General features: G+C 31.4%; 3 protein-coding genes across 8 annotated transcripts in view; 2 read left to right on the top strand and 1 right to left on the bottom strand.

Annotated features, from left to right (window-relative positions):
• Positions 1-1,178: 1,178 nt before the first annotated feature.
• On the bottom strand, positions 1,179-24,191 carry mys (position-specific antigen beta subunit myospheroid). Of its 4 annotated transcripts, none has more exons than XM_076394115.1 (14): positions 23,809-24,191; positions 23,228-23,408; positions 22,856-23,171; positions 22,571-22,799; positions 21,051-21,135; positions 17,345-17,515; positions 16,898-17,284; positions 16,676-16,843; positions 16,146-16,385; positions 12,971-13,258; positions 9,691-9,829; positions 1,968-2,101; positions 1,761-1,913; positions 1,179-1,702 (listed from the first exon to the last, which is right to left on the bottom strand). In XM_076394115.1, the coding sequence occupies exons 2-14, from the start codon at positions 23,390-23,392 to the stop codon at positions 1,634-1,636; spliced, it is 2,544 nt and encodes an 847-aa protein (XP_076250230.1). In that variant the 5' UTR covers positions 23,393-23,408; positions 23,809-24,191; the 3' UTR covers positions 1,179-1,633. The 4 variants fall into 4 exon arrangements, with proteins under 4 accessions (XP_076250230.1, XP_076250228.1, XP_076250227.1 ...); XM_076394113.1 differs by lacking the exon at positions 21,051-21,135 and adding an exon at positions 20,519-20,603 and having other exon boundaries at positions 23,809-24,180; XM_076394112.1 differs by lacking the exon at positions 21,051-21,135 and adding an exon at positions 20,519-20,603 and having other exon boundaries at positions 23,228-23,418; positions 23,809-23,973.
• Positions 2,315-9,565, top strand: LOC143190045 (equilibrative nucleoside transporter 3). 3 transcript variants are annotated; one of them, XM_076394120.1, is made up of 9 exons: positions 2,315-2,448; positions 3,573-3,775; positions 4,011-4,290; positions 4,350-4,400; positions 7,618-7,797; positions 7,855-8,139; positions 9,021-9,106; positions 9,170-9,366; positions 9,418-9,565. In XM_076394120.1, the coding sequence occupies exons 2-9, from the start codon at positions 3,659-3,661 to the stop codon at positions 9,527-9,529; spliced, it is 1,308 nt and encodes a 435-aa protein (XP_076250235.1). In that variant the 5' UTR covers positions 2,315-2,448; positions 3,573-3,658; the 3' UTR covers positions 9,530-9,565. The 3 variants fall into 3 exon arrangements, with proteins under 3 accessions (XP_076250235.1, XP_076250234.1, XP_076250233.1); XM_076394119.1 differs by lacking the exon at positions 2,315-2,448 and adding an exon at positions 2,687-2,707; XM_076394118.1 differs by lacking the exon at positions 2,315-2,448 and adding an exon at positions 2,967-3,102.
• LOC143190054 (uncharacterized) overlaps positions 13,037-25,251 on the top strand; it is a 25,140-nt gene continuing 12,925 nt past the window's right edge. Inside the window, exon 1 of the transcript XR_013004151.1 lies at positions 13,037-13,177. The gene's annotated coding sequence lies outside the window, so the exon portion shown is untranslated. The remainder of the gene's footprint in view (positions 13,178-25,251) is intronic.

Genomic DNA, 25,251 nt, shown 5'->3' with positions numbered 1-25,251 from the left:
TGTCTCAAAAACCCAAATCGTCCATTCGCTCAAAAGTAACAAGAATAGAGGGTTTTCTATATTTTGAGTAATAGCTTGATTAAGTGTTTAAAAAAGTCTTAGGAAAATTCACTATTCTAAAGTTTATTTTGTAATTTCTGTATCGTTTTTGTTAAAATTATAATTTTTAAATGTTTTTAAAAATAAAACAAGTATAAAAAGTATGTTTCTCGGCCAAACTTGTTCTACGAGTTTAAAATTAGTTGGAAGCAACCGAGGTTACATGTAAAGTAAAAGTGTATTTGATATAGATACTGATGATCACAAAATATAGTTTTGAAAACATACTTTGTGTTAATAATACAGCAACATTTTGCTTGTCTTCAAACTAGCAATTTTTTTTATACGTTTGAATATGAAGCAGAACTCTTTATTTAGAAGGATATTTTGATCTGGATTGTCTGGACGGGCACGTGAAAATCGCTTTTGAAAATTAATTGATATGTAATCGGTGTCGTTTTTGATATTGATAGGAAAATAGACACAATTGAATGATTTCAGATATTGGGCTTGCTTTACACAGTGATGTGTTTAATTTTATACTACTAAAAAAAATGCATTTCTTTGAAGGTTCCTAATATGTTTGATTTCAAACTATTAGTGGATGTGATATTTTTTGTTTTTCCTTTGTGTGAATTGTTGGCTTCAAAACGTTCCAATTTAACCACTTAACAGGGAACTAGCTTCATGATCAGTTTGTGTATATACTAGCTAAATGTATTTTTATAAAGGTATTTTTGATAGGGCATCTTTTGTATTCTACGTGCTTACTGATTTTGGCTACTTTTAATTAAGACACTATTCACTATTTCCCTGATTTTTCTTCATTAATTTTTACAGCTTTTAATTAATTTTGATCCACATTTCAGATAATCATAAGGCCACATTTTAGCTATAATTCTAGCAAGCTGTCTATAACATATCTGATCGCTTCAATCTCTATGCTCTCCAGCGCCTTCTACATAAAAGGTTGATTTACGTTTCTGGATTTGTTTCTCAGCGGTGTACTGATTGTTGTATTTTAATAAGACCATATTTAAATATGATCTCGGAAAAAATACGCAGAATTTAACTGCAACAGCATCAAAGTCATATATTAGCACAGCATATATTAAGTGTGTTGAATATAATAGATACACAAATTTACAATTATAACATTTATTAAATTATAGCACTTTTTTAGATATAATCACTAAAAATATAAATCTTAAAAATTAGCAAATATATGTTGACTTAATAAGACACTAGTATGAATTAGGCACATCAATTACAAAATTAAATCTAACTTGACACTAAAATGTATATTTATAAAGGTTAAGCATGTAAAAGTCTCAAATGTTAGTTTGTTAACAAATCTGTCAATAGCAAAATTATGAATTATGTTAAAAAACATACGGATCAGACATAATATTATTATGCATATTAATAAATAATTGAACACAATGATATTCAAGAGGAAATAAGAAATATTAGATGTGAGAATAATAAAAAGACCATTTGATAATAATTATGATAATTAAATTGCACTTTTTGGATCAAGGAGATTGTAACAAAGTCTTGTTACTGCCACTGTGAAGACGAGAGAATATGATTTTTAACCCTTGCCGGCGTAAGTTGGGTTCTTAAACGTAGAGGTGGCTTGTTTGTAGATCGGATTTTCTCCCTGGAAAACATTTAGAATGGGTATATTCAGTGCTAGAGAGTAGCAAATTGTAACTTACTGTATCCCATTTGGCCATCATCCTTTCTTTCTCGAATTTGGCGAACTCACGTCGATCGTGAATCGTCGTTAATAATTTCCACAATAGAAGGATGGCCATTCCGATAAGGACTATGGCGGCGATTACACCAAACACAATCCCCAACACGAAAACCTAGAATTTCCAATGATTAACATATTGATCCTACTAAGTTACTACACTTCTTACTTCTGGCGGGCATGTTCGCTCCTCTTGAGCTCGAATATGTAATTTTCGTTCTATATCGTAGTAGTATACGTATGTGAATTGGCAGTGATCCTCGTCTGTGTAATGGCACAAATATTCATTATTTTCTTCGATGGCTGTAACAAAAAACTCATCTATAGAGAGTATCAATTATCATCTACAGAAAATCACAAAAAATGCATAATTTGCCAACGCGCTCTAAAAATAAATAGAATCACAAAACGCACTGAGCTCTGTAACGAATTTAATATTGACGCAAAGATTGGCAAAAATGTTTGGAATTTCGCTAATCTAAAGTGCGATGGTATCTCTACACATTACAACACCTATACATAATGAATCAGTCGTCTAAGTGTATTTGCAAGTAGGTGTAGAAAGCCATAAACATTAAAATACATTTTTAAGCATAAACGTCTAGAGTTCGCGATTTGCTTTTTAAAGGCGTGTAACTATATCCGAATAGGTAAGTTTAAAATCAAATTAAAACAGATCTAGTTGATTAAAAATAAACAATTTACAACGCCACAGTCGAATGTTTCCAATATATATTAAAACATTTAATAAGTATTGTTATCTGTAAAGGTATTTCGAGAGGTGATACTTGATAAATAATTTTTTAATAATAGATGAATTGATATAAATTATAGTTGTCAAATGTACATTGGAAGATAGTAACGCATTAATTGTGTGATATTCCATCAATACTCTTCAACTAACTGTTGGTATGTTGTATAGTGAAGAATTCTCATACAATAATAATTTAAATACAAAAAAAAAATCCACAACGACTCTAAATAACTTAAATATATTGAGCTTAAAATAAGCCTGAAGTACAGAAAGCTAAAAAAACTAATAGTATTGGAAGCAAAATTATTTAAAATACTCTAGTGACAAAATACTCTCTGACAATTTTTTTGTCAAGTTTAAAATGGGAATTATATTAAAGAACCTTTAATTATATAGACATCAATAATATGCGCCTATATCAAGTCTTTGGTATTTTATCTAAATTATCGTTCGTCTTATCAGGTATTCGAAAAATTTAACACTACGATAGAAGACTATAAAATATCTAGAGGTGAACTATTCAATTGAAAACATTTAACTAGAAAAACAGGTACGTCTGAAGAAATATTACATAATAATGTTAAAAGAATCCTTAGTATAATGTAATAGTCGGCTTTGTTTAGTTGGTGAATAATAATAAAAGAAACAGTGTAATAACTTTAGCTATATGTGACTTTTTGTATGGGATTGAAACATAACCTTAAATATAACAATAGGCTACGTAAAACAGTATATTTATATTTCTATATAAAATATACAAATAAACACATTTAAAATCAATATTTGATATTAGCCGCTTTGAAAAGTGCTTGTAAAATATGAAAGTTAAGATTATATTAGTGAATAATAAATATCATAAAAGTTAGTTCCCTTTGCCTATATAAATGTAGTTAAATACCAGTATTTGTAGTTATATTGTGTAATTATTCAGTATATATGTGTTATTGATTCTATATAATTATAAATAAAATAAGGAAAGAAATAATTTGTAGGTTTGTTAATTTTAAGATTTTTTTTCAGATGACCGAAGTTATTTCCTAGATGTATTTGGATATGGTGGATAACATATTTAAGCGTTTCTATTTAATGACTAAGTAGACTAGTATATGTTAAACATGATTATACCGCCGATTAAAGACAAATATTATATAACCTACAGTATTTTCTACTTATTGGGAATATTAACTTTTATACCCAACTATTTCGTATTGACTGCTAGTACAGTAAGTATATATTCATATTAATAATTCAAAATAAGTACAGTGTTAATGGGTATATCCCTTGTTAATATAAGCTAATGAAAAATAACCTAGACTAGTGTGTATTATACATTTTATATAGCAAATATAGTATGTTTATATTTTTGCATGATTGCAGACCAAATTAAAGTTTTATGTTATTTACTCATGTCTATACAATCACGTCTATTAATAGAATAAATTCAATTCTATCTTTCAGTACTGGCTATTTAAATTTCGATATTTGGGCCCTGAAGGAACTGAAAGGGATCCCAATAATGCCCTTCCAGGTCCACCTAAAGAAAGGAATATGCTCCAGGCCAGTTTCGTGTCGACATACTTTGTTGTTACACAGTTTTCATTTATCGCTTTTATCATACTCACTGCGGCATATTCCAAAAAGCTTCCACCGCCAGAAAAACGGATAACAGCAGCATTACTATGTTCCTTGGTATTTTACATAGTCAATTTGATATTTGTAAATATTGTGACCGATGATTGTGAGTATATGGTAATTTAGTTTAATCAGACTCAGTTGATGGTTTTATTAATTTTTCAGTTCAGATTGCATTCTTCATGTTAATTATGTGTATTGCGTGCTTCTTAGGCAGTAAGTATATTTATTTAGTATGTTCAGATAAGAGCTTTTTAGACCCACCCGTAATAGTAACTCTAGCCCTATGCAATGTTAGGACAGGAATTCATTATCATTTTTTATTTGATTAATCATTTGTTAAGCAAAATTGGCTTACGTTAGGTTAAATACAACTTTTTAAAAATTTTCTGGCATACGATATTTTGTATATGTCTTATAATGTGTTGTTGACGGATATCGTACAAAATAATGTCCTCACTTCTTTCTCTATTGAAACTGTTCAATTTTACTTTTCATCAATAACATCAAAACATCCAAAATCTATAATATAACCGTTTTGAATGCTTGCGATATGTTGCATTCAAACATTTTTGGCTTTCTTAACTACAACTTTCAGACCAATGAAATAACACAAAAAACCTGTGATATACAGAAACACCATCTTAACAACTTATTAACATCTTCAACAAGTAATTCATAAGTATTTATAGCGGAGTTTCAACAAATTATAAATAAAACCGAAAATAATAATGTTGAAAATTCAAGTATAAATTTTAACGATTTAAGAAGTGAATTGATAAGAATTAATTTCTGATATTAATATAGAGCCAACTCAGTTTTAAATTATTTTGAAAAATAGACATTTGCGATTGGACCCACAAGTATTTTTATATAAGTAACGTTAATACTCAACGTATCAGAATTTTATTGTACATTTTTTACCTAATAATATCAATGGGAAATTCCGAAACAACAGATAAGTTATCTGAAAACAAAAACGATTATCTTAGTGTTTAGTGGCATTTTTGAAATACCGCTGGTATTTACGTATTTTTGTTTGGTGCAAATTTTGATTAAATTCTAATTTGAAAAAGATGGAAGATTTAATTCATGACTTTCAAAATTGAATATTACAATTATGCATTCATAACCGAGAATTCCGTGTAAAAACAGATTTTTTACTTCTCCATAGAGACGATTAGAAGATATTATAAAAATACATCGCATTTTATCCCGACCTTTCTCGTACCGAGAGCGTAGGTTGGCTTAACTGTCCTAGCAACCTGGCCGGTAGTTATTTCTAGGAAGGAAAAGACCATTCCAACGGGTTTCAAAAGTCAAACGCTTCTCTGAATATATTGGTTTGTTTACACCTTCGATTGTCTGTGGAGGGGATGAAATGGTAGCGCATTCCGTCGGTTTCTTGTAGTCGGCACTCTTTTACATATTACAATATTACAATTATGCCTACATATAACAGAGAATTCCGTGTAAAAACAGATTTTTTTACTTCTGCATAGAGACGATTAGAAGAGATTAGAAGGATACATCGCATTTTATCCCGACCTTCCTCGTACCGAGAGCGTAGGTTGGCTTAACTGTCCTTCTCACAACCTGACCGGTAGTTATTTCTAAGAAGGGAAAGACCTTTCCAACGGGTTTCAAAAGTCAAACGCTTGTCTGAATATATTGGTTTGTTTACATCATCGGTTGTCTGTTAAGGGGATGAAATGGTAGCGTATTCCGTCGGTATCGGCATTCTTTATTTCAATGGTTGTCGGGTACAAATAAACCTAATTTGTCTCGCTTTTAGAGGGTCGATATCTTAGAAATTAGTTGTTGTTCCGAACCATTGTACATATGTTCTGAGTATTTTATATTGTCGTAAAATAATCTGACAATTGCCTTATTTCTTCTACGTTCTTTATCTTTCATCATGCACGACATATTTTTGCATTAATAGTAACGTCCTAACAATTATATTACAATTATGCACAAACATATTGCTATAATGAAAAAACGCGCCTGTTTGCAAAGGTGTCGATTTCATCTAGCCTTTGAATAATATCGATGTTATTCTTGATATACACCCAACTTCAACTTTGGAATCAGAGGTATGGAGTATACCATCTGATTTTCAAGAAAATATATTATTGGTCGTTTGATTCCATACATTTTCTCCATCCTTCAGGCAATCGAAGGATGCCATCCTTAAAAAACCGTTTTGTTCTTGGAGCAAAACAATTCATTGAGCTATTTTCTAACTTCTTCGAAATTAGCGAAGTGCTACTACTCTGCAAGCGCGCGCCCCATTGATGCGAAAAGTTGATAGTCGGACGAAGCAATGTCTGGAGCGTACGACGGGTGCTTTAATATGTCCTATCCAAATGTTTTCAACGCTTGGTTTTGCTTTATGAGACGGCGCGTTATCGTGCTGTAAAATCCCTTTACCGTGTCTTCGGATCCATTCTCGACCTTTTTCTATCGTTTGTTGTCGGTAGCGATCGCCATTATATCATTAACTCTTTCACCAAGTTTTAATAGTTCGCAATACACCACGCCACACTGGTCCTACTAAACGAAGAGCGTCAGTCTTGCGACCAAAACGATTTGGCATTGGAGTCGATCGGCCCCTTCGCCAGCCAGGTGACAACCAAGATTTTTTGCGCTTAGGGTTTTCAGAATAAATTCACTTTTCATCACCCGCCACCATTGCATGCAGAAATGACTTCCGATCGTACCTTTGAAATAGCATTTCACAGGCGATCTTTCGATTTTCCATTTGCCTTTCGTTCAATTGATGTACCCATTTTCCCATGTTTTGGATTTTCCACATTTCTCGTAATCGATCGCTAATCGTTTCTTGGAACCCATTTAACGCTTCGGCCAATTGTTTTTGAGTTTGGGTTGGGTTTTCATTCTTGCAGTTTCGCATCTTCAAACTTTTTCGGTCTACCAAAAGAATGTTCTTTGCATATCAAAATCACCTCTTTTGAAATTTCGAAATCACGCCTCACATGTTTTTAAATTTAGATCATGCTTACCTTAAGGTTCTACCAACAAACAATGACTTTCTGCGGTTTTTTCCTTTTGGTTAAATAAAATTCTTTAGTCTCGCAAATGCACCTTTTCGGACACGAAACTTGACTTTTTCAAAGAGGCATAAATCTATCACGGTGTTACTTTCCCAAAATATAACATGTGTAGCATTAAAGCTTGCCGTCAGTAGAATAAAACTGCATGTGTCAAATCATACCACTGCATACTTAAGCTTAGTGACATCTATTAGAAAACCCGGTAATGACTTTCCGGTAGACTTGGTATGAGAGCTGTAAAAGACTCTTTCGTAAGAAAAATAAGACATGACTAACTCCTCCCTCCAAATATTCATAAGTATTAAAACGAATTACATAGTTTAAATACATTTTTTCTATTTTTGAAAAATTTTCAGTATGTGGGGCTGTCATTATTGTGAGTTTATTTGAAATGGTCAGCAACTTCCCATCCGAGTATTACTCTGCCATACTTACAGCTCAAGCATTATGCGGCGTTATATCAGCCGCTATACAGATCTTAACAATAATCGTGACGGACGTACCCGTCACCTCAGGTCTTATATTTTTCGGTATCGGTAAGTGAACGCCATTTTTTCCATATAGGATTTCACTAGCTGGATATTTATGTGCAGGTGCTGGCATGGTGTGTCTAACGCTCACCATATACACATACTCGAAAAGGAACTCTCAGTATTTCATTTACCACATTGAGAATAACCCCATGGCGAACGTGGCACAGCCAAGAGGAAAATTCCTGGTAAGACTGTGGAAGAAAGTCAAAAATCCATTTAAAAAGACGAAAATCTATATGATAAGTTTGACTGTAGTGTTCGGTACGACAGCGATCGTGTATCCGGGTTTGATGTCTTTAGTTGCTTCGCAACGCAGCGACGGACATTCGTCCAATAAATGGGTAGGTAAGTTCAACGTTATAACCAAATATAATTCCAAGATAATGAATGAAGCAAACGACACGCGTAGAATTACGTAGGGTTTTCCACTAAGAACCAGTCGACATTCATAGTATGTGGTGGTGCCTACTAATCTTTTATTCATTACCATATACTATTTTTATAACAAATTTTCATATATGCATTTTCATATATATGCAAGTCGTGATACTAATACTTCAAAAATTACTCAACAGATTGTTCATACTATATAATCAAATAGCTAATGTCAGTTGGGTGAATATGTGACCTTGGATTTTCATTAAAATTCGGTCAAGATTGCTTCGTAGGTTTGAAAATCAATTGAAAGTAATGGAGGCCCCACATACTGCATATACTAAGACTAGTGATAAAGCATATTTGTTTAACATTTTCAGATTCTTTTAATTTTAAACTGGCGCCCGTTTAACTTGCCGTTTATTACTAAGTCACTACAATGCTGGTAGTAAGAATGAGCTTTCTATATGAACGATTTGAGAGTACAGCTAACATAAACTAGCCACTACAATTGTGCGCTTTAATTTACTAGATTTCTAACAATAAATAACCCAATAGATTGTTCATACTATAATTAGATTTTAATGTATTATAATCTCTTTATCCGGTTACTCAGATCCGTGTCTGTGACGAACTGACGATGACATTTCAATGGTGTTTGTATGTGAGATTACAACGACAGTCACACTTAGCTTGTATAATTCTATAGAAACATCGACCCACCCCTATACCTATATTTATAACCCTATATTTTAACTGACGCTACTATTAGTAACAAGGAAACCAAATCCACGCAAAGATCATTATCTTGGATTTCAATAACATATTTTGAAACTTCTCTTATTTTTCAGAATTTTATTTTATTCCTGTGATAACTTTTTTGGTGGCTAATGTTTGCGACTTACTGGGAAGATATTTAGCAACCAAAATTAGAAAGGTGAGTAGTAAACGTAATGTTGTCTTTAGACCGCAGATTTTTTTATTGAAATTTTATTTGTAGCCTAGTCAAGAATGGGTCCTGTTTACTATAGCTATACTTAGAATAGCATTTATTCCACTACTGATGTATTGTAATGTTCAACCAAGGTTACACACGCCAGTGTTATTTTCGGATCTACATTATATAATATTCACAATTATATTTATGTTTTCGAATGGTTACCTAATTAATTTATGTGTAGTTATAGTTCCTACAAGGTAATTATCATATCAAACAAATTATCATCATGTAACAAAATAAATTTTCAGGGCACAAGATAGGGAAGAAAAATCCTTAATTACGGTGATGACTGTTCTTTCGGGAGTGATGTCTACTGCGCTCTGTTCTTTTCTTTCAATAATGGTTGTGCACATTTTATAAGAGTCTCAAACTTAAAATAAATTATATTGATTTCTTGTTGGTTATTTTTTTTTAAATGTATGCATTGATGGTATTATTATGTTTTTATCATCTTGAACAGCTATACTGTGTGGTAAATTTAAAAATAATAAATAATTATAATTAATGATTTGTATCATTACCTTCAACTTTATCTACAGCAATAGGAACAGGAACATTTGTACAATTAGCACTGCATACATCGGGATCCTTTAATGGACCAGTGTGATATTGTTGACACTGAACACAGTCTCTGAATTCTAAGCATCTATCTGGGCAAGTCTGGAAAATAGAAAAAAAAATGTTGAATATACAAAGTCCTACCTTAAATGTGTTACACAAAAAATTATTTAAAATCAAGTAGTTAATTGTTTTTCCAGACAAGGTAATATTAAAACAAACTATTTAATAAATACAGGGTGTGCTAGTGGGTGGTTTCTTTTTAATGGATCCTTTGAAAATGCACATGTAAAACAATTTCAGTTCTATAGCTGACCTAGCAATAATCTTTCTTTCATACACTATAATAATATTTATATTTTATAGATATATTTATTTTTATACTATATTCATACTTTATACATAATTTGCAGATTTGCAGATTATATTTATTTCATTCATTGAATTTTATTCAATAAATTTATTTCAGAAATTAAATTGTTTTTTATTTAAATTTTATTGGTCAATTAAACGTGATATCAAGGCAGTCACGTGCCAAAGTTTATCAAAGAGCCAATCAAATGTTTTCACGGCAAAATATTTTCATTGCAGGTGCCTATAATGGAGATTTAAACTGACCAATCAAATTACTTGAATAGACGATTTACCCTCATCTGGATGTTGGGCAAAGCAAAACTTTTCACCAGAGTCTACTATTGAGTTGTATCTCTATTACTCTATATAGAAAGCTAAAGGTATTAGTTGGGTGAAAATGTGATTTTGGATTTTCATCAAAATTCGGTCAAGATTATTTGGTGAGTTTATTCAGTTCTCTCCTTCTTGATCCATATTTTTATTCATATTTCTTGTTATTTATTCTATACAAATACTAAAAAGTGTGGCCTAAAGTGCATCTCGCTGTTTTCACTCTTTGGCTTCTCCTCTTTGTGTTAATGCACTGGTTTTGGTTTGGGATAGTGGTATATGCCTAATAATAACTAATAAGCCTTTTTAGCTTATTAGCTGAAGTATTCAATATCACATTACCCCCAATAATGTTTCACAATTTTGCTGAATCAAGTGCTTCTTTAAAATCTATGAATATATTTTCAATATGTATGTTATAACAGGTCAATTGAAAAGTCCCCGGCCTACCATGTTAAAACACATTTTTTTGGCAAAATTAGGGTGATACTCTGATTATATCGACCCTCCAACTTTTCAATACCATTTTTTTAGTACGATTTGTCCTTTGGCTCAAAATAGGCCTCAGTTTCGTCGATCACCTGATTATTCGACGAAAATTTCTTCACAGCGAGCCTTCTTTTCAGAACAGGAAATAGTTGCTGCGGGCAAGATCTGGAAAATACGGCGGATGAGGAAGCAATTGGTTTTCACTGATTTGTGATACGGTGCATTGTCTTGACGAAGCAGCACTTTCTTTTTCTTCAAATGGAGCCGTTTTTCGGTGATTTCGTCCTTCAAACGGTCCAATAACCATATGTAACAGTCGCTGTCGATGGTCCTTCCTTTTTCAAGGTAGTCAATGAAAATTATTCCATGCGCATCCCAAAATACTGACGCCATAAACTTGTCAGCCGACTGTTGCGTTTTCCCACGCTTTGGAGTTTCCACGATCTTCCGAATCATCAACTCGTCGTTGCTTTTGGTCAAAAGTGAGCTCGCGCGGCACCTACTTTGCACAGAGCTTTCTCATACCCAAATGTTCGTGAATGATATGATGTACGCGTTCAGTTGATATCCTTAGAATGTCTGCTATTTCATTCAATTTCAATTTACGGTCATTCAAAATCATTTTATGGATTTTTAAAATGTTTTCGTCGGTAACAACCTCTTTTGGGCGTCCACTGCGTTCACAGTCTTCAGTGTTCATTTAACCACGTCTAAATTTAGCATACCAATTCTTGGTTGATTTTTTGCACAATAACAAAAGTTACTTCACTCAAGATGCTATAATTCATAAACTAATGATCCGAAGTTGTCAAATTTATACACGCATCTTTTGAGGGTTAGGGTTAACTAACGTTAACATATGGATTTAATTCTAGTAGCGCCGTCCATGTGTCAGGCCGGGGACTTTTCAATTGACCTATTATACTTTAGCGTATTTCAATTTTTTGTTTTAGCGAACATATTGAACCCGCGAAATGTTCGTGACACTATTCGATAAGTGGTGTCAATTTCAAATAATGCTCGTTGGAAAGATGATAATTCAAACGTTACTTTGAGTACTACAAACCTTGAAATTGGTGCAGTGGTTGACAATATGTTGAGAGGAGTAATGAAATCGAATTATTTTTAAAACGTATGTGATGAAAAATATACTGCGGTCAAATTTAAAATCAAGGACAAGTGTACAAGGATGACATGTCTTTATGAAAAGCCTTTATGGATGAAGCCAGGATTTACGTCCAACGTGATACATCTCCAGTTAGATATTTTGACAGACAATTGAAAGAAAACCGCCCATATGAATAATAAGAAAGGTGTTGTCTTTCATCATGCTATACTTTTCTTTTGATCACCAGTTAAAATGACGTTTTGGGAATTTGTGAGGCATTCTGTGTGGCGATCACCTGCTGAGATCCTGACAGAATTTTTCAATGTATAATATAATTCGAATGGAGCATACATATACGAATATATATATTCGTTTCGAATGAAGCTTGTGAAAATCATAGGATTCAGTTGTTTAACCAGAAATCACAGTTTTTTTACTGATGGCATGACAGAGGTAATGGAGTATGTTTGATTTAAATAAATAAAATTTTATTTTTAAAAGTGTTTGGCAAATAATTGGTTTAACTCGAGGAAGATGTTAATACAGAGATTGAACTTTCAGAATTTTTGAATCGACATATTTATTCTGAACATCTTGCGGCAAGTTTATTTTATTACATCTTACATTAGATATGGTTGGTATAATCTGAATTTATTTATTACTATCGTTCTGTTGTACTTGCATTAATACACAAGTAAATGAACGCGAAATAAAACATCAGTATGTTTTTACCAAATAAAGGTAATTTTGAAGCAAACGTGGATTATACTTTTACGAGCCTAATATGTACAACTAAATACATAACCTAAGAATATTGGTTCTGTTATCAATATCTATTTAGTGTTAATTTATTTATGTCGTTTATCAAGTTAATACATATCTTATCAATAAGAAAACATTTGATAATACAACGAACATATTATACTGATTCTATATTGATTAGTGGTGTGTTAGCTACTTACGGGGCATTTTTCACAAAATTTGCCGGAATATCGGCTCTCTTTGGTATTTTCACAAACGCATTGACCGCAAACGCAAGTTCCGTGACCAGAACAAATCTCCCCACCGATGACATCGGGTGCATAACATCCCGCAGTTGAATCCTCACATGCGCAATTGGGTCCAGTCCATCCGGGTTTGCATTTGCACACGCCGCAGTCACATACGCCGTGAGTTTCACCGCTGCACAATTCACCCATGAATCGCTCACAAGAAAAATTGTCACACTCACAGTAATCGCCATATATGTTCTGTAAAAAAAAAGGTGTATAACTTGAGTCTATGTGGATATAATACGCTTGTATGACGCTAAAATGCTTATGAGAAAAAATATAAGGGGTATGTTAACGCTTAAATATAATATAAAAGGTGGTGGAAATAATGTCTTGGGTTTTTATTGTTGTTTTTGTTAATGAGAATAATATTAACAAATAAATATCATAACACGGGTAAAGTTTATATAAAAAACATACATAGAATGGCAACCATCTATAGCTGTCAATTGGAGCGATGCTGCTTTTTTAGGGTATCAAAATTGTCGCATTTGGGGTTCGAGCCCTTGTGTGAAAAAGCACTTGTGATCTCATGTAAAGTCTATCTTCTATTTTCAATAATAATTATATTTGTTGGTTTTGTATACAACTATTTAATATACATGTATCAAAAAAAAAATTACATGTAGGAATATAAAAGAATTAAAAGAATATTAGTGTTGAACGGTCCGGTCCACACTGCAATTGGTAGTACAATTTATACATCCTAGGTTGATTCTACCGTTTAAACGATAATTGCATAGTCTGTAACATTGTTGTTCAACAAATCGTACGTTGAATCGTTTGGAAATTTGCTCAAAAATATGTTGTACAACCGTGATTGGTATATTACAAATCGCTAAGAATGTGCGCGCGCATTCGACTTGTCGAAGCGATTTCATATTTCAAGTCGTGATATAATAATATGGAATATCGATATAATAACTAATAAGTTAATCATATATTTTGGGTTGAAATTCACGTGTAAATGCGTTGCAGCAATAATTAGTTTTTACATCATTTTATGTTTTTTTATTATTGATTTCTGACTTATTCTATAACAAAGCGTCTACTAATGCCACTATAGTTTGCATTGATATTTTTTATTATAAGTGTCATGTTACAGAAAACTGGACGATTTGAAACGTTCTACAAATCTTCCCAAACGATTATATTCAATTTAAGGTACAAATTGTATCACGAATTCTATAGTGTAAGCCGTTTTGGGATTTGCAATCGTAAGCCGATAGTTTCCGAGGGTAACCGATGTGGCCGATAAGTCATATGTTCCTTTCTATGTATGCTAATATGTGTTATACGTAGCGCGATTAATTAACATTACCCAATCGTCATTTTCTTTTGGTAATGGATGAATAATAATCATAGAAAAAATAAAAAATTCACGGTATAGGCGACCTTGGGGAAATGTTTTGTTTAGTTCAATCAACGGTAGCGCTGCGATCGCAAATTATGATTGGCTAATTTAAATTCCTGGTGCCGCCACTAACATGGAACGTGATTGGTCGATCAAATTGTGTGAAGTCAACATTTTCTATGGGCGCGTCCATTTTAAAGTTTTTTGTTTGAAGGTTTTGGTTTTTTTTTTAGATCAAGAAATCTTCGTTTTACGTTGTGCAAATTTTCTGTTTTACATTAATTATTATGGAGTAATAATATAAAAATTATGGTACGATCAATTAAACATTTAATTGCTACTGTTGGGGGATTTATTACCTTAACGAAATCTATTTTGTCTAAATTTACAAATAACTACATTTGTTTAACAAATCTTAACCAAGATTGCTTAGATAATTTTGTTGGATCTATTAGAGGTCATGGAGGTAGAAACATCATCCTTCACCTAGTATGTTCAAAAAAATCTTTAAAAGGGCTCATCATCACTTCAATTTTTTCACATCATTCTCCCGGAGAAAATTGTGAAGAAGATGAACATGTTATATAACTAATATTCTTTTTTAATGGGAGATCTAGTACCACTTGAGGTTGTTAAATCACCAGTTGAGTCTATATTTTCAGTTCCAGAGAACTTTGCTCTGGGGAGTCTAATATTGTATTTTAGAATATTCTAAAAAGAGACAACATGCAATATTTGTCTACATTCTATATTAAGTAGTTACACAGATTAAATACTCTAAAATCTAAATATTTTGAAAAAACACATACATTTTTAGTGTTTCAACTGTCCAATCCTTAATGATTTTCAAGACCAAATTTTAAAAATTGTTATGAGGTGTGATTGTATTTTTGGTTTAATGAAGTTAATGCAATATCAACAGGGAAGGATTTAAGGTTTATCTTCAATATATCAAGATAAGTTAGAACTGTAATAGATCCCATAAAATTGATGGCACTAAACGAATATGAGAAGGCATTATAGAAGAATTATAGATATTTTAATTTTGCCTAGAATAGAGTTCATAATTGGTTTTTATTTGCACTTATATAGTTTTTTTTCACAAAGTAATCAGGCGAAATGGTAGACCAATCAAAGTAAAGTATGATGCCAATGATTGAACTAAGCGAAACATTGCCCTACTACTTACCATTGGAGTTGCACACCCTGATAATGATAACACATCATCAGAGTTCGATTGTTATTTACTAAGGTTATATCGATAAGTCAAAGTATAACCGCCAGACAGTCATATATTTTGAAAATGCACGGAAAATGCTCAATAGAATAATGTTTTAAAAATATAGGAAATGCTGTCTGTATTCTTCTTTCAATCATATACATATTGAAGTTTTTGATTTAAAGCACTTGTTTTTGCTTTTATTGATACAATCCACAAATTAGGAGTACAATTCATAAAAGAAAAACATCAATAGCAAGTCTAAAACTTTAACCAGTGTATCACAGTGCTGACTTAAAAGAAGTGATGAGCCATTTTAATAGTTTTAAAAATGGCAAACTTGACGTCAAAGAAAAATGAAAGATGATATAAGTAGTTGATCTGGAACTAAAGATTGCCAATAATTTGAAATAAGTATTCGTTTCCGATCTTATACACTAGAGGTCTAATTTTTAATAAAATATTATTATAGATTGTTTGTGATAAAATTTGAGTAAATTTCCTGAACTTACCTCTACTGGACTTTTAGAATCGCAATCGCATCTGCCGCATATGCATGTGCCTCGGCCTGAACATTCAGCTCCAGTGGTACTGTTCGGTTTGATGCAGCCCAAAGTTTTGTTAAGCGACATGTTATTTATTTCATCAGCATTGCATTCGCAGTGCCTTCCAAAAGCCCCTGGGTTACATTCACATATACCGCATTTGTATGTTCCATGGTTGTGGCATACTGGAGAATTTTCTTCATAGAACTACAAACAATTTCATTTAATTACACTTACAACAAACGATGTCTACAAAATCTACGCAAAATTTTAATTGATTACTGTTTTACAGTAACATGCTGGCAAGCAAGCTCATAATCACACATATAATGAAAGGAAAAACACCATGTAATATTAAATGAAAGGGTGCTATTTTATACATAACACTTTTATATGGTATGATTAAAAATGTACTCTTTTTAATTTAAATTTTGCGTAAATTCTGAGGGGTGCGATAAATATTATAAAGATTGTAACCAAAAATTCAGAAAACCTACTTTGTCTCCTGGCTGTTCGCAATTACAACCACACAGCATCTCTAAATCGATAATTAAACTTTCATTGATACCAACTGGATATATCTGTATGGTTTGGGTACGATCTTTTTTCAGCTTAGGGCATTTTAAAACCTCCAAGTCAATTTTAAAGTTGATCATATCGCCAACCTATAATTTTAATATTTAGTTACCATTAACTTTATGTAAAAAATATGGGTACACCTTTATATTGCCGCATTTATTGGTGTTAACTGAGGCACCGGTAGCGTTGAGACACTTCGTAAAGAATCTTATGCTAACCGCACTAGAAGCGTTATGTTTCATTTCGACGGAAGATGAAATTTGTTCGTACTGGTTTTTGATCAATTCGACGATGTTCGAGCTGTCTTTCTCCAGTTTGGCCGTGGACGCACCTTCGATGTGTTTGGCTAACTGTTCATATATTCCGATAGTATTTCCAGTGACAGCAAATATAACGTTGATTGCGTTCTTCTTTACGGCTAAATTGATTTGCTCTATCGATGGATAATCCTGATAAGACGATTCGCTATAGTATCCTTCATGTGATAAATGGCAAGCTCCATCATTCGGTTTCACGATTCCGCCCAACTACAAATATATGAAATAATTCATCTTTGTATCAATATTGAATTGAAATGTTTTACTCACTTTACCATCACCGGCGTAATGGAAACTAGCATCCGTAGAGAATACCAACAATCTTCTGGCTCTCTCTCTCCAACCGATGTTGTTTCGACACACCACCGCTTGCATAATAGCATCGAATCCACCTTCTGGCGCGTCCAAATTACCCGACACGTTGGCTTGTTTCACCATTCTCTATATTGCATAGCTTAATAGTATTTGATACTTTACAAAAATAAGAAGCTTAGCACAAGTATTAGCTCAGCTTAATATTAGTAGGAGAATTCGGAAAATGCTAATTAAAAACCATTCACATAATACTACATAGTACAATACTACCAGCAAAACATGGTTAATATAATTATGTTAGTTAACACATCGGATGAACATCTCACAGCCCATCTAACAAAAATAGTATTTTTAGTAAATAATTTTGAGAAGTATTTTCCAGAAGATTAATATTATAAGATATTTAACATATATAAGGGCGTGTTGTCTTGGGTCTGCATTCTTACAAGATCCAAATGGTTCAGAACATCATCAAAGTGAAATATCATAGTCAACGTCGTTTGCTAACTGATTAGACTTCGGAGTTTAGAAGAGAACTCCAATAATAGTCCAAAGATTATCTTCGGTTCGCTATACGCTAACGCTATATAACTAACAAACATGACTGCTATATATGGAAGAACGTCAGCATATGAGGTTTAGGTGGCACTAACTTTGACCATCGATGACGTTTCTTTAAAAAGTCTCCTTTTTACCAATGAGGGTTTATCTGGACTGGACCTACTGTTTAACGTGGGTTCCGAACCACGCTCCTCGGCATTAAGTCTACCGACTGGTCTTATACAGCCTGGTTACTGGCGTAACTGGGATCATTTTCCTTCTCGGATTTTACACTTTTACCTAGGACAATCACAAACATAAATTTATGATTCGAACCAGAGATTATCGTAACAATAGGTGGACCGTTTTGTCACCTTTACCACTGTGCCAACAAAGCCGGCGATGAATGGTTTAAAGTATCCTATTCACTGACGGAAATGTTTCAATTACTGCAGATCTAGGGTGTTTTCTACACAGTTAGGTAGTCCTAAGTAAATGTCTTCTAGTAACAGTTACTAAATAAGTGCATTTTCAGTGATGAAGAACATCAGTAAAACTGCAAATACTAACCCGAAAGAGACAACAAATAATATTATATAATATTTGTTACACTTTTAGAGACTATTTTATACAAAAATAAAACCCAATGAAATTATAAACATTGTGATAAATACATTTTTTTACAATTACTATGAAACACTGTAATAGTGCAGATATGTTGAAGGCTAATAAGTGGTAAAACATATATGTAAATATTATTATTATATAAATATATACAAGTAAAAATGTTGATACCCCGCTTAACGCTCTATTCTAAAAATAACGATATAGTCTAAAAGCTCCAGATGTAAAGGTAGAGGTCTAGATTATTTATGACGTTTTTAAAAATGCGTCTCTGTTAGGGTAGTACCCTTGTATAATTTATTAAAAAACAAATATTATATCCGTTGTACGTACGAGAAAATATTCAAAGTATCAATAACAGGCGATCAACACTATAAAAAGTATATAATATTAAGTGAATAAAAAGTTTCTTATATTTAGAAAGATGCCACCAGTTATGTGACCTAAAATTGTCTAATTTAAAACGTATTGTTTATTGTAGTTTTAGTATTAGCGATTTTTTTATCAGTATCACAGTTTTTTATTCTATTCAAGTTTAGGACCGAATAATCGTCATTAGTGGAGAACCTTTAATTTACTTCTTGGATTCGCATATGGGACTCATCGGTAGCTATTAGAAGCACATGGTAATGCTGGTAAATGAAGGAAGTTGTACAGAGTGGTTTGAAAAAGTGTGGTGAATTTGGTAGTGAAGACAAAACAAAGATATACGATTAAACTTTCAAATATAATTCATCATTATCATCATGGAAGCTTCTTAGTAATAATGGTTTTTGTAACATATAAAGGTTCAGAAATAGCTTTTTCCGGTTACCATTTGTTCCGATTGAAGACTCATGGCTTATCTAAGCTGGCTTCGAAAAGTGAAAAGTCAGTGTAACAAAATAAATTTCAACGAGATGTTCGGAGTTTTAAATAACTAGAAAGATATACCGGAAAAATGGGTTACAGTTATCACTGTTCAATATTGAACTTCAAAAGGTCACAAAACGAAAATATAGATAGAGACTTGAATTGTCATTAAGATAACTTAAATACTCTCAAATGCTTATTGATTCAATATACTACTTCAACAAAACAATGCCTTGTGCAAATGTACTTTTTGTACTACTGTATATATATAATATGTACACTGTATGTATGCATATAAACTATCTTGCGCAGCTTAGGTTAATGTTTTCGTTAGCTTGCAGAATATCCTATGTTAAACGGGGTATTACTAGATATGAACGTCAAAAAACTGAATATTAAAGTTCAAATAAAAAAACAATAAAGATAAAAGTCAAATCACAAAATGAACAGGATTCCCGCCTTAAGTTAAAACTATTTTAAATAAGAAAAAGGAATCCTAGTTAATAATTCTGCTTAGTTTTGAACGACGAAAAAACAATAATTTAAAACAGACAAAGACATATACGCTTTAGAAATGTTACTTTTATTTTTAGAGAAGCGGTAAAATAAATTAGTGGAGGTTTAGAAATAAAACTGTTATTTAAAAAAATTAAGTTAAGATATTTACAGACCATATATGGGTGATTAAACAATAATATTCAATACAGATGATCAGTAATGAAAATTATATGTAATCAAATACGACATTATGAAATAATGAATGTATCACCTACGTTAATCGAAAAATAATTTTGAAACAGTTGAAATATTGGGTCAACGATAAAAATCTGCTAAAAACTTTAAATTTCTTTATAAATGCCGTTGGCGCAATTTTTATGCCCACGTATTGATTACTTAATCTATGTAATAATCATAGACTAATGATAATTTGCTGATAGTAATTTTTGTACAATTTTTAAATAACGTTTATTTAAAGCAATTCCCATATCTGGTACAAAATTAAAGTAAAAGAACGTAAATAGAAAATATATATGCACAAAATGTTACTCAAGAAAAGATAGTGAAGAAAGGTTAATATAAATTAGGCAAAGGTTTAGTTTAGTACTGACTTACTGAAAACAAATGTGTGTTTTGGGATAAACTCATCATATTCTGGTAACCGTAAGGGGCCGCACAATCACTGCAAGGGTGCAATAAACTACAAACAAACATACGCTCACAATGGATGCACTTTACAGTCGAGTTAGATATAATTATTCAACATTTATATTTTGTGTCGATTTATACTATTACGATTTATCAAATTATATGATTGATTTCTATACATAATTACACAAACAAATTTTAGTTTGAATAGCTAGAATTTTTCGTGAAATTGGATGGATTTAATGATCAATTGATGAATTTAATAATACAATATCACATAAATCTACATGTAATCCAATTCAATGACCATCTACCTACATGCCAGCATGCTGCATCACCCTCTATAACAATTCCCCTAATTTAGATGAACCTAAACAATCTGTCCACATTACCAATATGTATACATGCACACTTGAAATATTTCTAAGTAGCAACAGCAATGTAGTAACTGAACAGAAAGGATTGCAAAGGTTTTGTAACCTGGTATAAAGTCACTTACTGAAAATAAATATGTATTAGTGCTCAAGCTCATATGATGATGAAATCCATAGGGAGCTACACAAACGTCACATGGCCTCTTCAACCTAAGCAACAGGAATTCTAGTCATATCAAAATTTTTAATACCAAAATCTAATATTCTATAAAAGCTTGTGATTAAATCTAATAAATAGTTGTTAATAAGTATACAAAAATGCCTTTCTTGATTCAATATCAGCATCTCACTCTATCGAATAAATACTATTCGATTAAAAGTTAACAAAAAGCTGAATTAAATAAACATTTTACAATCAAATAATAACACAATTGCGAACTAATAAAACTGTTTCTATAGCAAAAATTCATAAATATAATTGTCTTTCAGATTCTAATTGAACTGTCTTCAAAACTTACAGATGTAAAAGATTGTTATTATTTTAATACAATAGCCCGCTTTGTTTTCTTGATCATGCTATTGGAATGAAACATACTGTACACTAACACATCCGTTAATATTAAGTGCGGTACTGTTGTCCAATGTTGAAATAACAAGAACTTCAAAAATAAATCAACTGACGGTCAACTCTATACTTTCTTTAATTGTGTCAATATAAATTATAAATATGGCATAATAGACAGATGGTCAAACACTATATTTAAATGAAATAAGAAAATCTAAAGCGATATTTTGCATAAAAAATACCTCTAAAGAGGATTTAAAGTGAACTTCTGCTGCAATATGCAATAGAAATAATGACAGTATTTTTTGTTGTATTGGCCACGATACATTTGATATCGTGCCTTCAAACGTAATTTCCTTTCCCGATTAATTTTTTTGTCAACTTTTATTAATCTATTTTTCTACAAGTAATAAAAATTCCACCCCGTCTGAAGTGTTCTCTTATTAGTTAAAAGGTTATTATTATTAGAGACTATATCACTAATTTAAAAAAGTTTATGTTACGAAAATTATTATAATTTAATATAGTTTCTTTATATAAAATATACCTTGCATTTTTTAAATTGTATTAGTGTTTAATATTGTTTCTTTTTATTAATATAAAATATATAAATTAATTGTTATTTGAGATGTAGAGCAAATGGAAGCAAAACCTGAAAATGGCAGTGAGATTCTGCTGAAACGCCGTCAAAATATTAAAGGTTGCTTTAATTAAAAAGTGTGCGTTTCGAAGATAATTATGACCACTTTCATTATATAAAATGTGCCTTGCATTTTTTTGAATCATATTACTTTTTAACTTTTGTTCCTTCATATTGTTATTATACATATAACATAAAAGATGAAACTGAAAAAAGAACATCCTCTGAGAGTTAAAAACCACAATTTAGCACAAAGTTAGTGATTCATAATTACTTAGAATAAATTTATTTTCATGAATATGATGTAAAGATATTCCAAAGAAAGTTTTGTTTAAGAATAGTTACACATACATATTACTTTAATATTAAAGTAATATGAAGAAACAAAAGTTCATAAATAGCATGTAATCTAATTAGTATAAAGAAAAAGTTTTACATACTTTTCTGGAAGGGTGCTAACATAAGGCATAACCACTTTGTCAACAAAACTACCAAAACCAAGGGTAAAATTTGAAGTAATATTCTGCATAGTTTGTGCTAACTGGTCACCTAGTGATGATAGTTTTTCTTTATCATCGTACATAGACCTACTGAGATCCATAAGATAATATAAATCAACTGGATAGTCTTCAGCTTGAGTGTAACTCATATAAATGCTAAATGATTGGCCTGTAATATAAATGATATGTAGTAAATAAATATATAATGAAAGTATAAAAATGTACCTGCCCTTAACTGCAATTTTAGTCTTTGTGGAGCAACTTGAACTATTTGTTGACCACCGCTTCCTTGCCCTGCTTCTCCTTGCTGATACATAGATGATCCCTTTGATTCCCAGCTTTCTGAAGCATTCCAACTACCTTCATAACCAGTGCCCCAATGGTAACCTCCGCTGGATCCCTTTGAGTGCGCTTTTGAAAGTTGTAAATTACTTACAACAGTCATAACATTATCTGGATTAAATACATAATCATCTCTACACTGTTCTTTAGGTGTTATAGGAAATGCTGGTTGAAAACATCGAGTATTGCCACCAAATTCCTAAAATAAGATTTTTAGGAGTGTTAATGTATGCCAGACTTATTTAAAATGCTAACCGGATCATAACACCAAGCACATGAAGGGGTTTGGATACAGTCTTGACATGTTGACTTGGAAGTACATGGGTTTTGAGCACTAAACCTTTGTGGTACTTGTGCTATTGCTAGGCAAATATATATAGATATAATACTATATATAAGATTTACAGTAGTATACCCCATTCTATTCTAAAGATCACTAAAAAAAACTGAAATCATGTATTAATTTGATTACAAGTAAAACAGAAGCTTAGCTTATAAAAATATCATATAAGGATCAACAATTACACATTCGAGAAGCATAATAGATACATCTTAGTATATAAAGCACTTCCTAAGCGATTCGTAAAATTCATTTTATGAATGACATATATTTATTATTTATAGATATGACTTACTCTTAATCATCATAGATTTACTATGATACTCCTTATTTATGAAAAATTTACTTCAAATTTATTTGAGAAAACTTATAGATATGAAATCCTTTATTAAGTCAAAACAATAACTAATACTTTATTTATAAATTTGGATTATGTTACACACCCAATAAAATCACAAACGCTTAAAATATATTAAAAATGTGGTTTAATACATACCTAAATAATTTTTTCTAAAATCTTCCTTTACATTACACTTAAGGGCAGGCCCAACGAAAATACACCTTTTATTTTAACTAGAGAAAAAACAGATTTCGGGCCCAGCCAACATTGGCTAACTTACTCACTATAATTAACTTTACTAAACATTGACATTGACATACTACAGGCTAGTTGAAAATATATCGATATTCTTTAATAACTTCTATCTTTATTACTGATATTTTCAGTATATTTTTTTAAATATTGAAAAGTCATCAAAAACTATTTCTTAAAAAATCGATATATACAGATATATTATATATTTTTTACAATTACCAACAATTATTATATCTCTAGCTGGACATACGTCCGCTCTATGTCAACATTACTGATCAAGGACCTACGTCATTCTTCCACCGTGGTTAAGTTGGTAAGTTTTAGGTGACCATTAATACACCTTTGATGTAGAAATATAAAATTTGGATCAAAATTTCAATAAAAATATGACATCGTTTGTAGTAGAAACTAACACTCAATATTTTTAAAATTGCATTTAATTAAATCTAATTTCTACGTTATAACAAAGTATCATACAAAAACTATAAGAACTTCACAGTGTCAAATATAAGTATACATGATCTATGTTTGCTTTTATATTATAAACATATGTACAGAATAATAAATAAAGTAATACATATTTGTATATTAAAACAGAGAATATATTAATTAAACAATTTTGAAAATGATATATGATTTTAGCATGTATATTAAAACAATAACAAACACAATGATGATGTGATTTTTTTTTATAATTTAGAAATGTATATTAAAGGAATGTATTTAAGATCATTAAACTAATTATTGATTAACCAAAACTTGCATATTTTCATTACTTTATTTATGTATTCATATTGTCCTTACCTTTTATCCATATACATCTCACCTAAAATATATATTACAAAAACAATAAATACACCAGGCTAATTAAAATAATAATCTCTATACCTAAATTTTTTATTGAAATTGCATTTTTCTTTGCTTATTTATTTCACTCTTCGATCATGCCCTTTGCTGACAGCATACTTTCAGTTTGTCTTTTATGGTTTTCATTTATCTCTTGCTTTCTACTTATGTCCTATATGACCAATTAAAGTTCTAAGAAGCTATTTTATAACTGCTAATATTTTATAAAATATTCATTTTAACTGTGAAAAGAAAGGCGCTGAAATAAATATAGGAGCTATATGCTGTCCACCAAGATACAAAATAACACAACAACAATAGTTGAAAAGGTATTCGAAGAAAAGAAATACTTCCTTGCAATATTCCTGGACGTATCATAAGCTTTTCACCTGGAGTGGCATTTTGCCAAATGAGCAAATTGCTACAGGGGAATTACTGTCGACTGCTGGAATCATATCTTTTCGAAAGAAGATTTAGAGTTTCGCATGAAGGGGCATT

Source organism: Rhynchophorus ferrugineus, unplaced genomic scaffold, assembly GCF_030347505.1.
Source record: "Rhynchophorus ferrugineus isolate W39M unplaced genomic scaffold, kcgeb_rfMv2 rfM2, whole genome shotgun sequence".
Lineage (NCBI taxonomy): Eukaryota > Metazoa > Arthropoda > Insecta > Coleoptera > Curculionidae > Rhynchophorus > Rhynchophorus ferrugineus.
This window is presented reverse-complemented; position numbering and strand designations above follow the sequence as displayed.

What these genes read in the sequence shown, in the direction of transcription:
- LOC143190045 (XM_076394120.1), top strand. Translation starts at nt 3,659, where the DNA reads ATGTTAAACATGATTATACCGCCGATTAAAGACAAATATTATATAACC. An exon ending in TTCGTCCAATAAATGGGTAG is followed by an intron (nt 8,140 to 9,020) that starts GTAAGTTCAACG and finishes CTTATTTTTCAG; the next exon opens with AATTTTATTTTATTCCTGTG. An exon ending in TAGCAACCAAAATTAGAAAG is followed by an intron (nt 9,107 to 9,169) that starts GTGAGTAGTAAA and finishes TTTTATTTGTAG; the next exon opens with CCTAGTCAAGAATGGGTCCT.
- mys (XM_076394115.1), bottom strand. Translation starts at nt 23,392, where the DNA reads ATGGGGTATACTACTGTAAATCTTATATATAGTATTATATCTATATAT. An exon ending in ATTACGCCGGTGATGGTAAA is followed by an intron (nt 17,285 to 17,344) that starts GTGAGTAAAACA and finishes ATATATTTGTAG; the next exon opens with TTGGGCGGAATCGTGAAACC. An exon ending in TGATGGCCAAATGGGATACA is followed by an intron (nt 1,703 to 1,760) that starts GTAAGTTACAAT and finishes AATGTTTTCCAG; the next exon opens with GGAGAAAATCCGATCTACAA.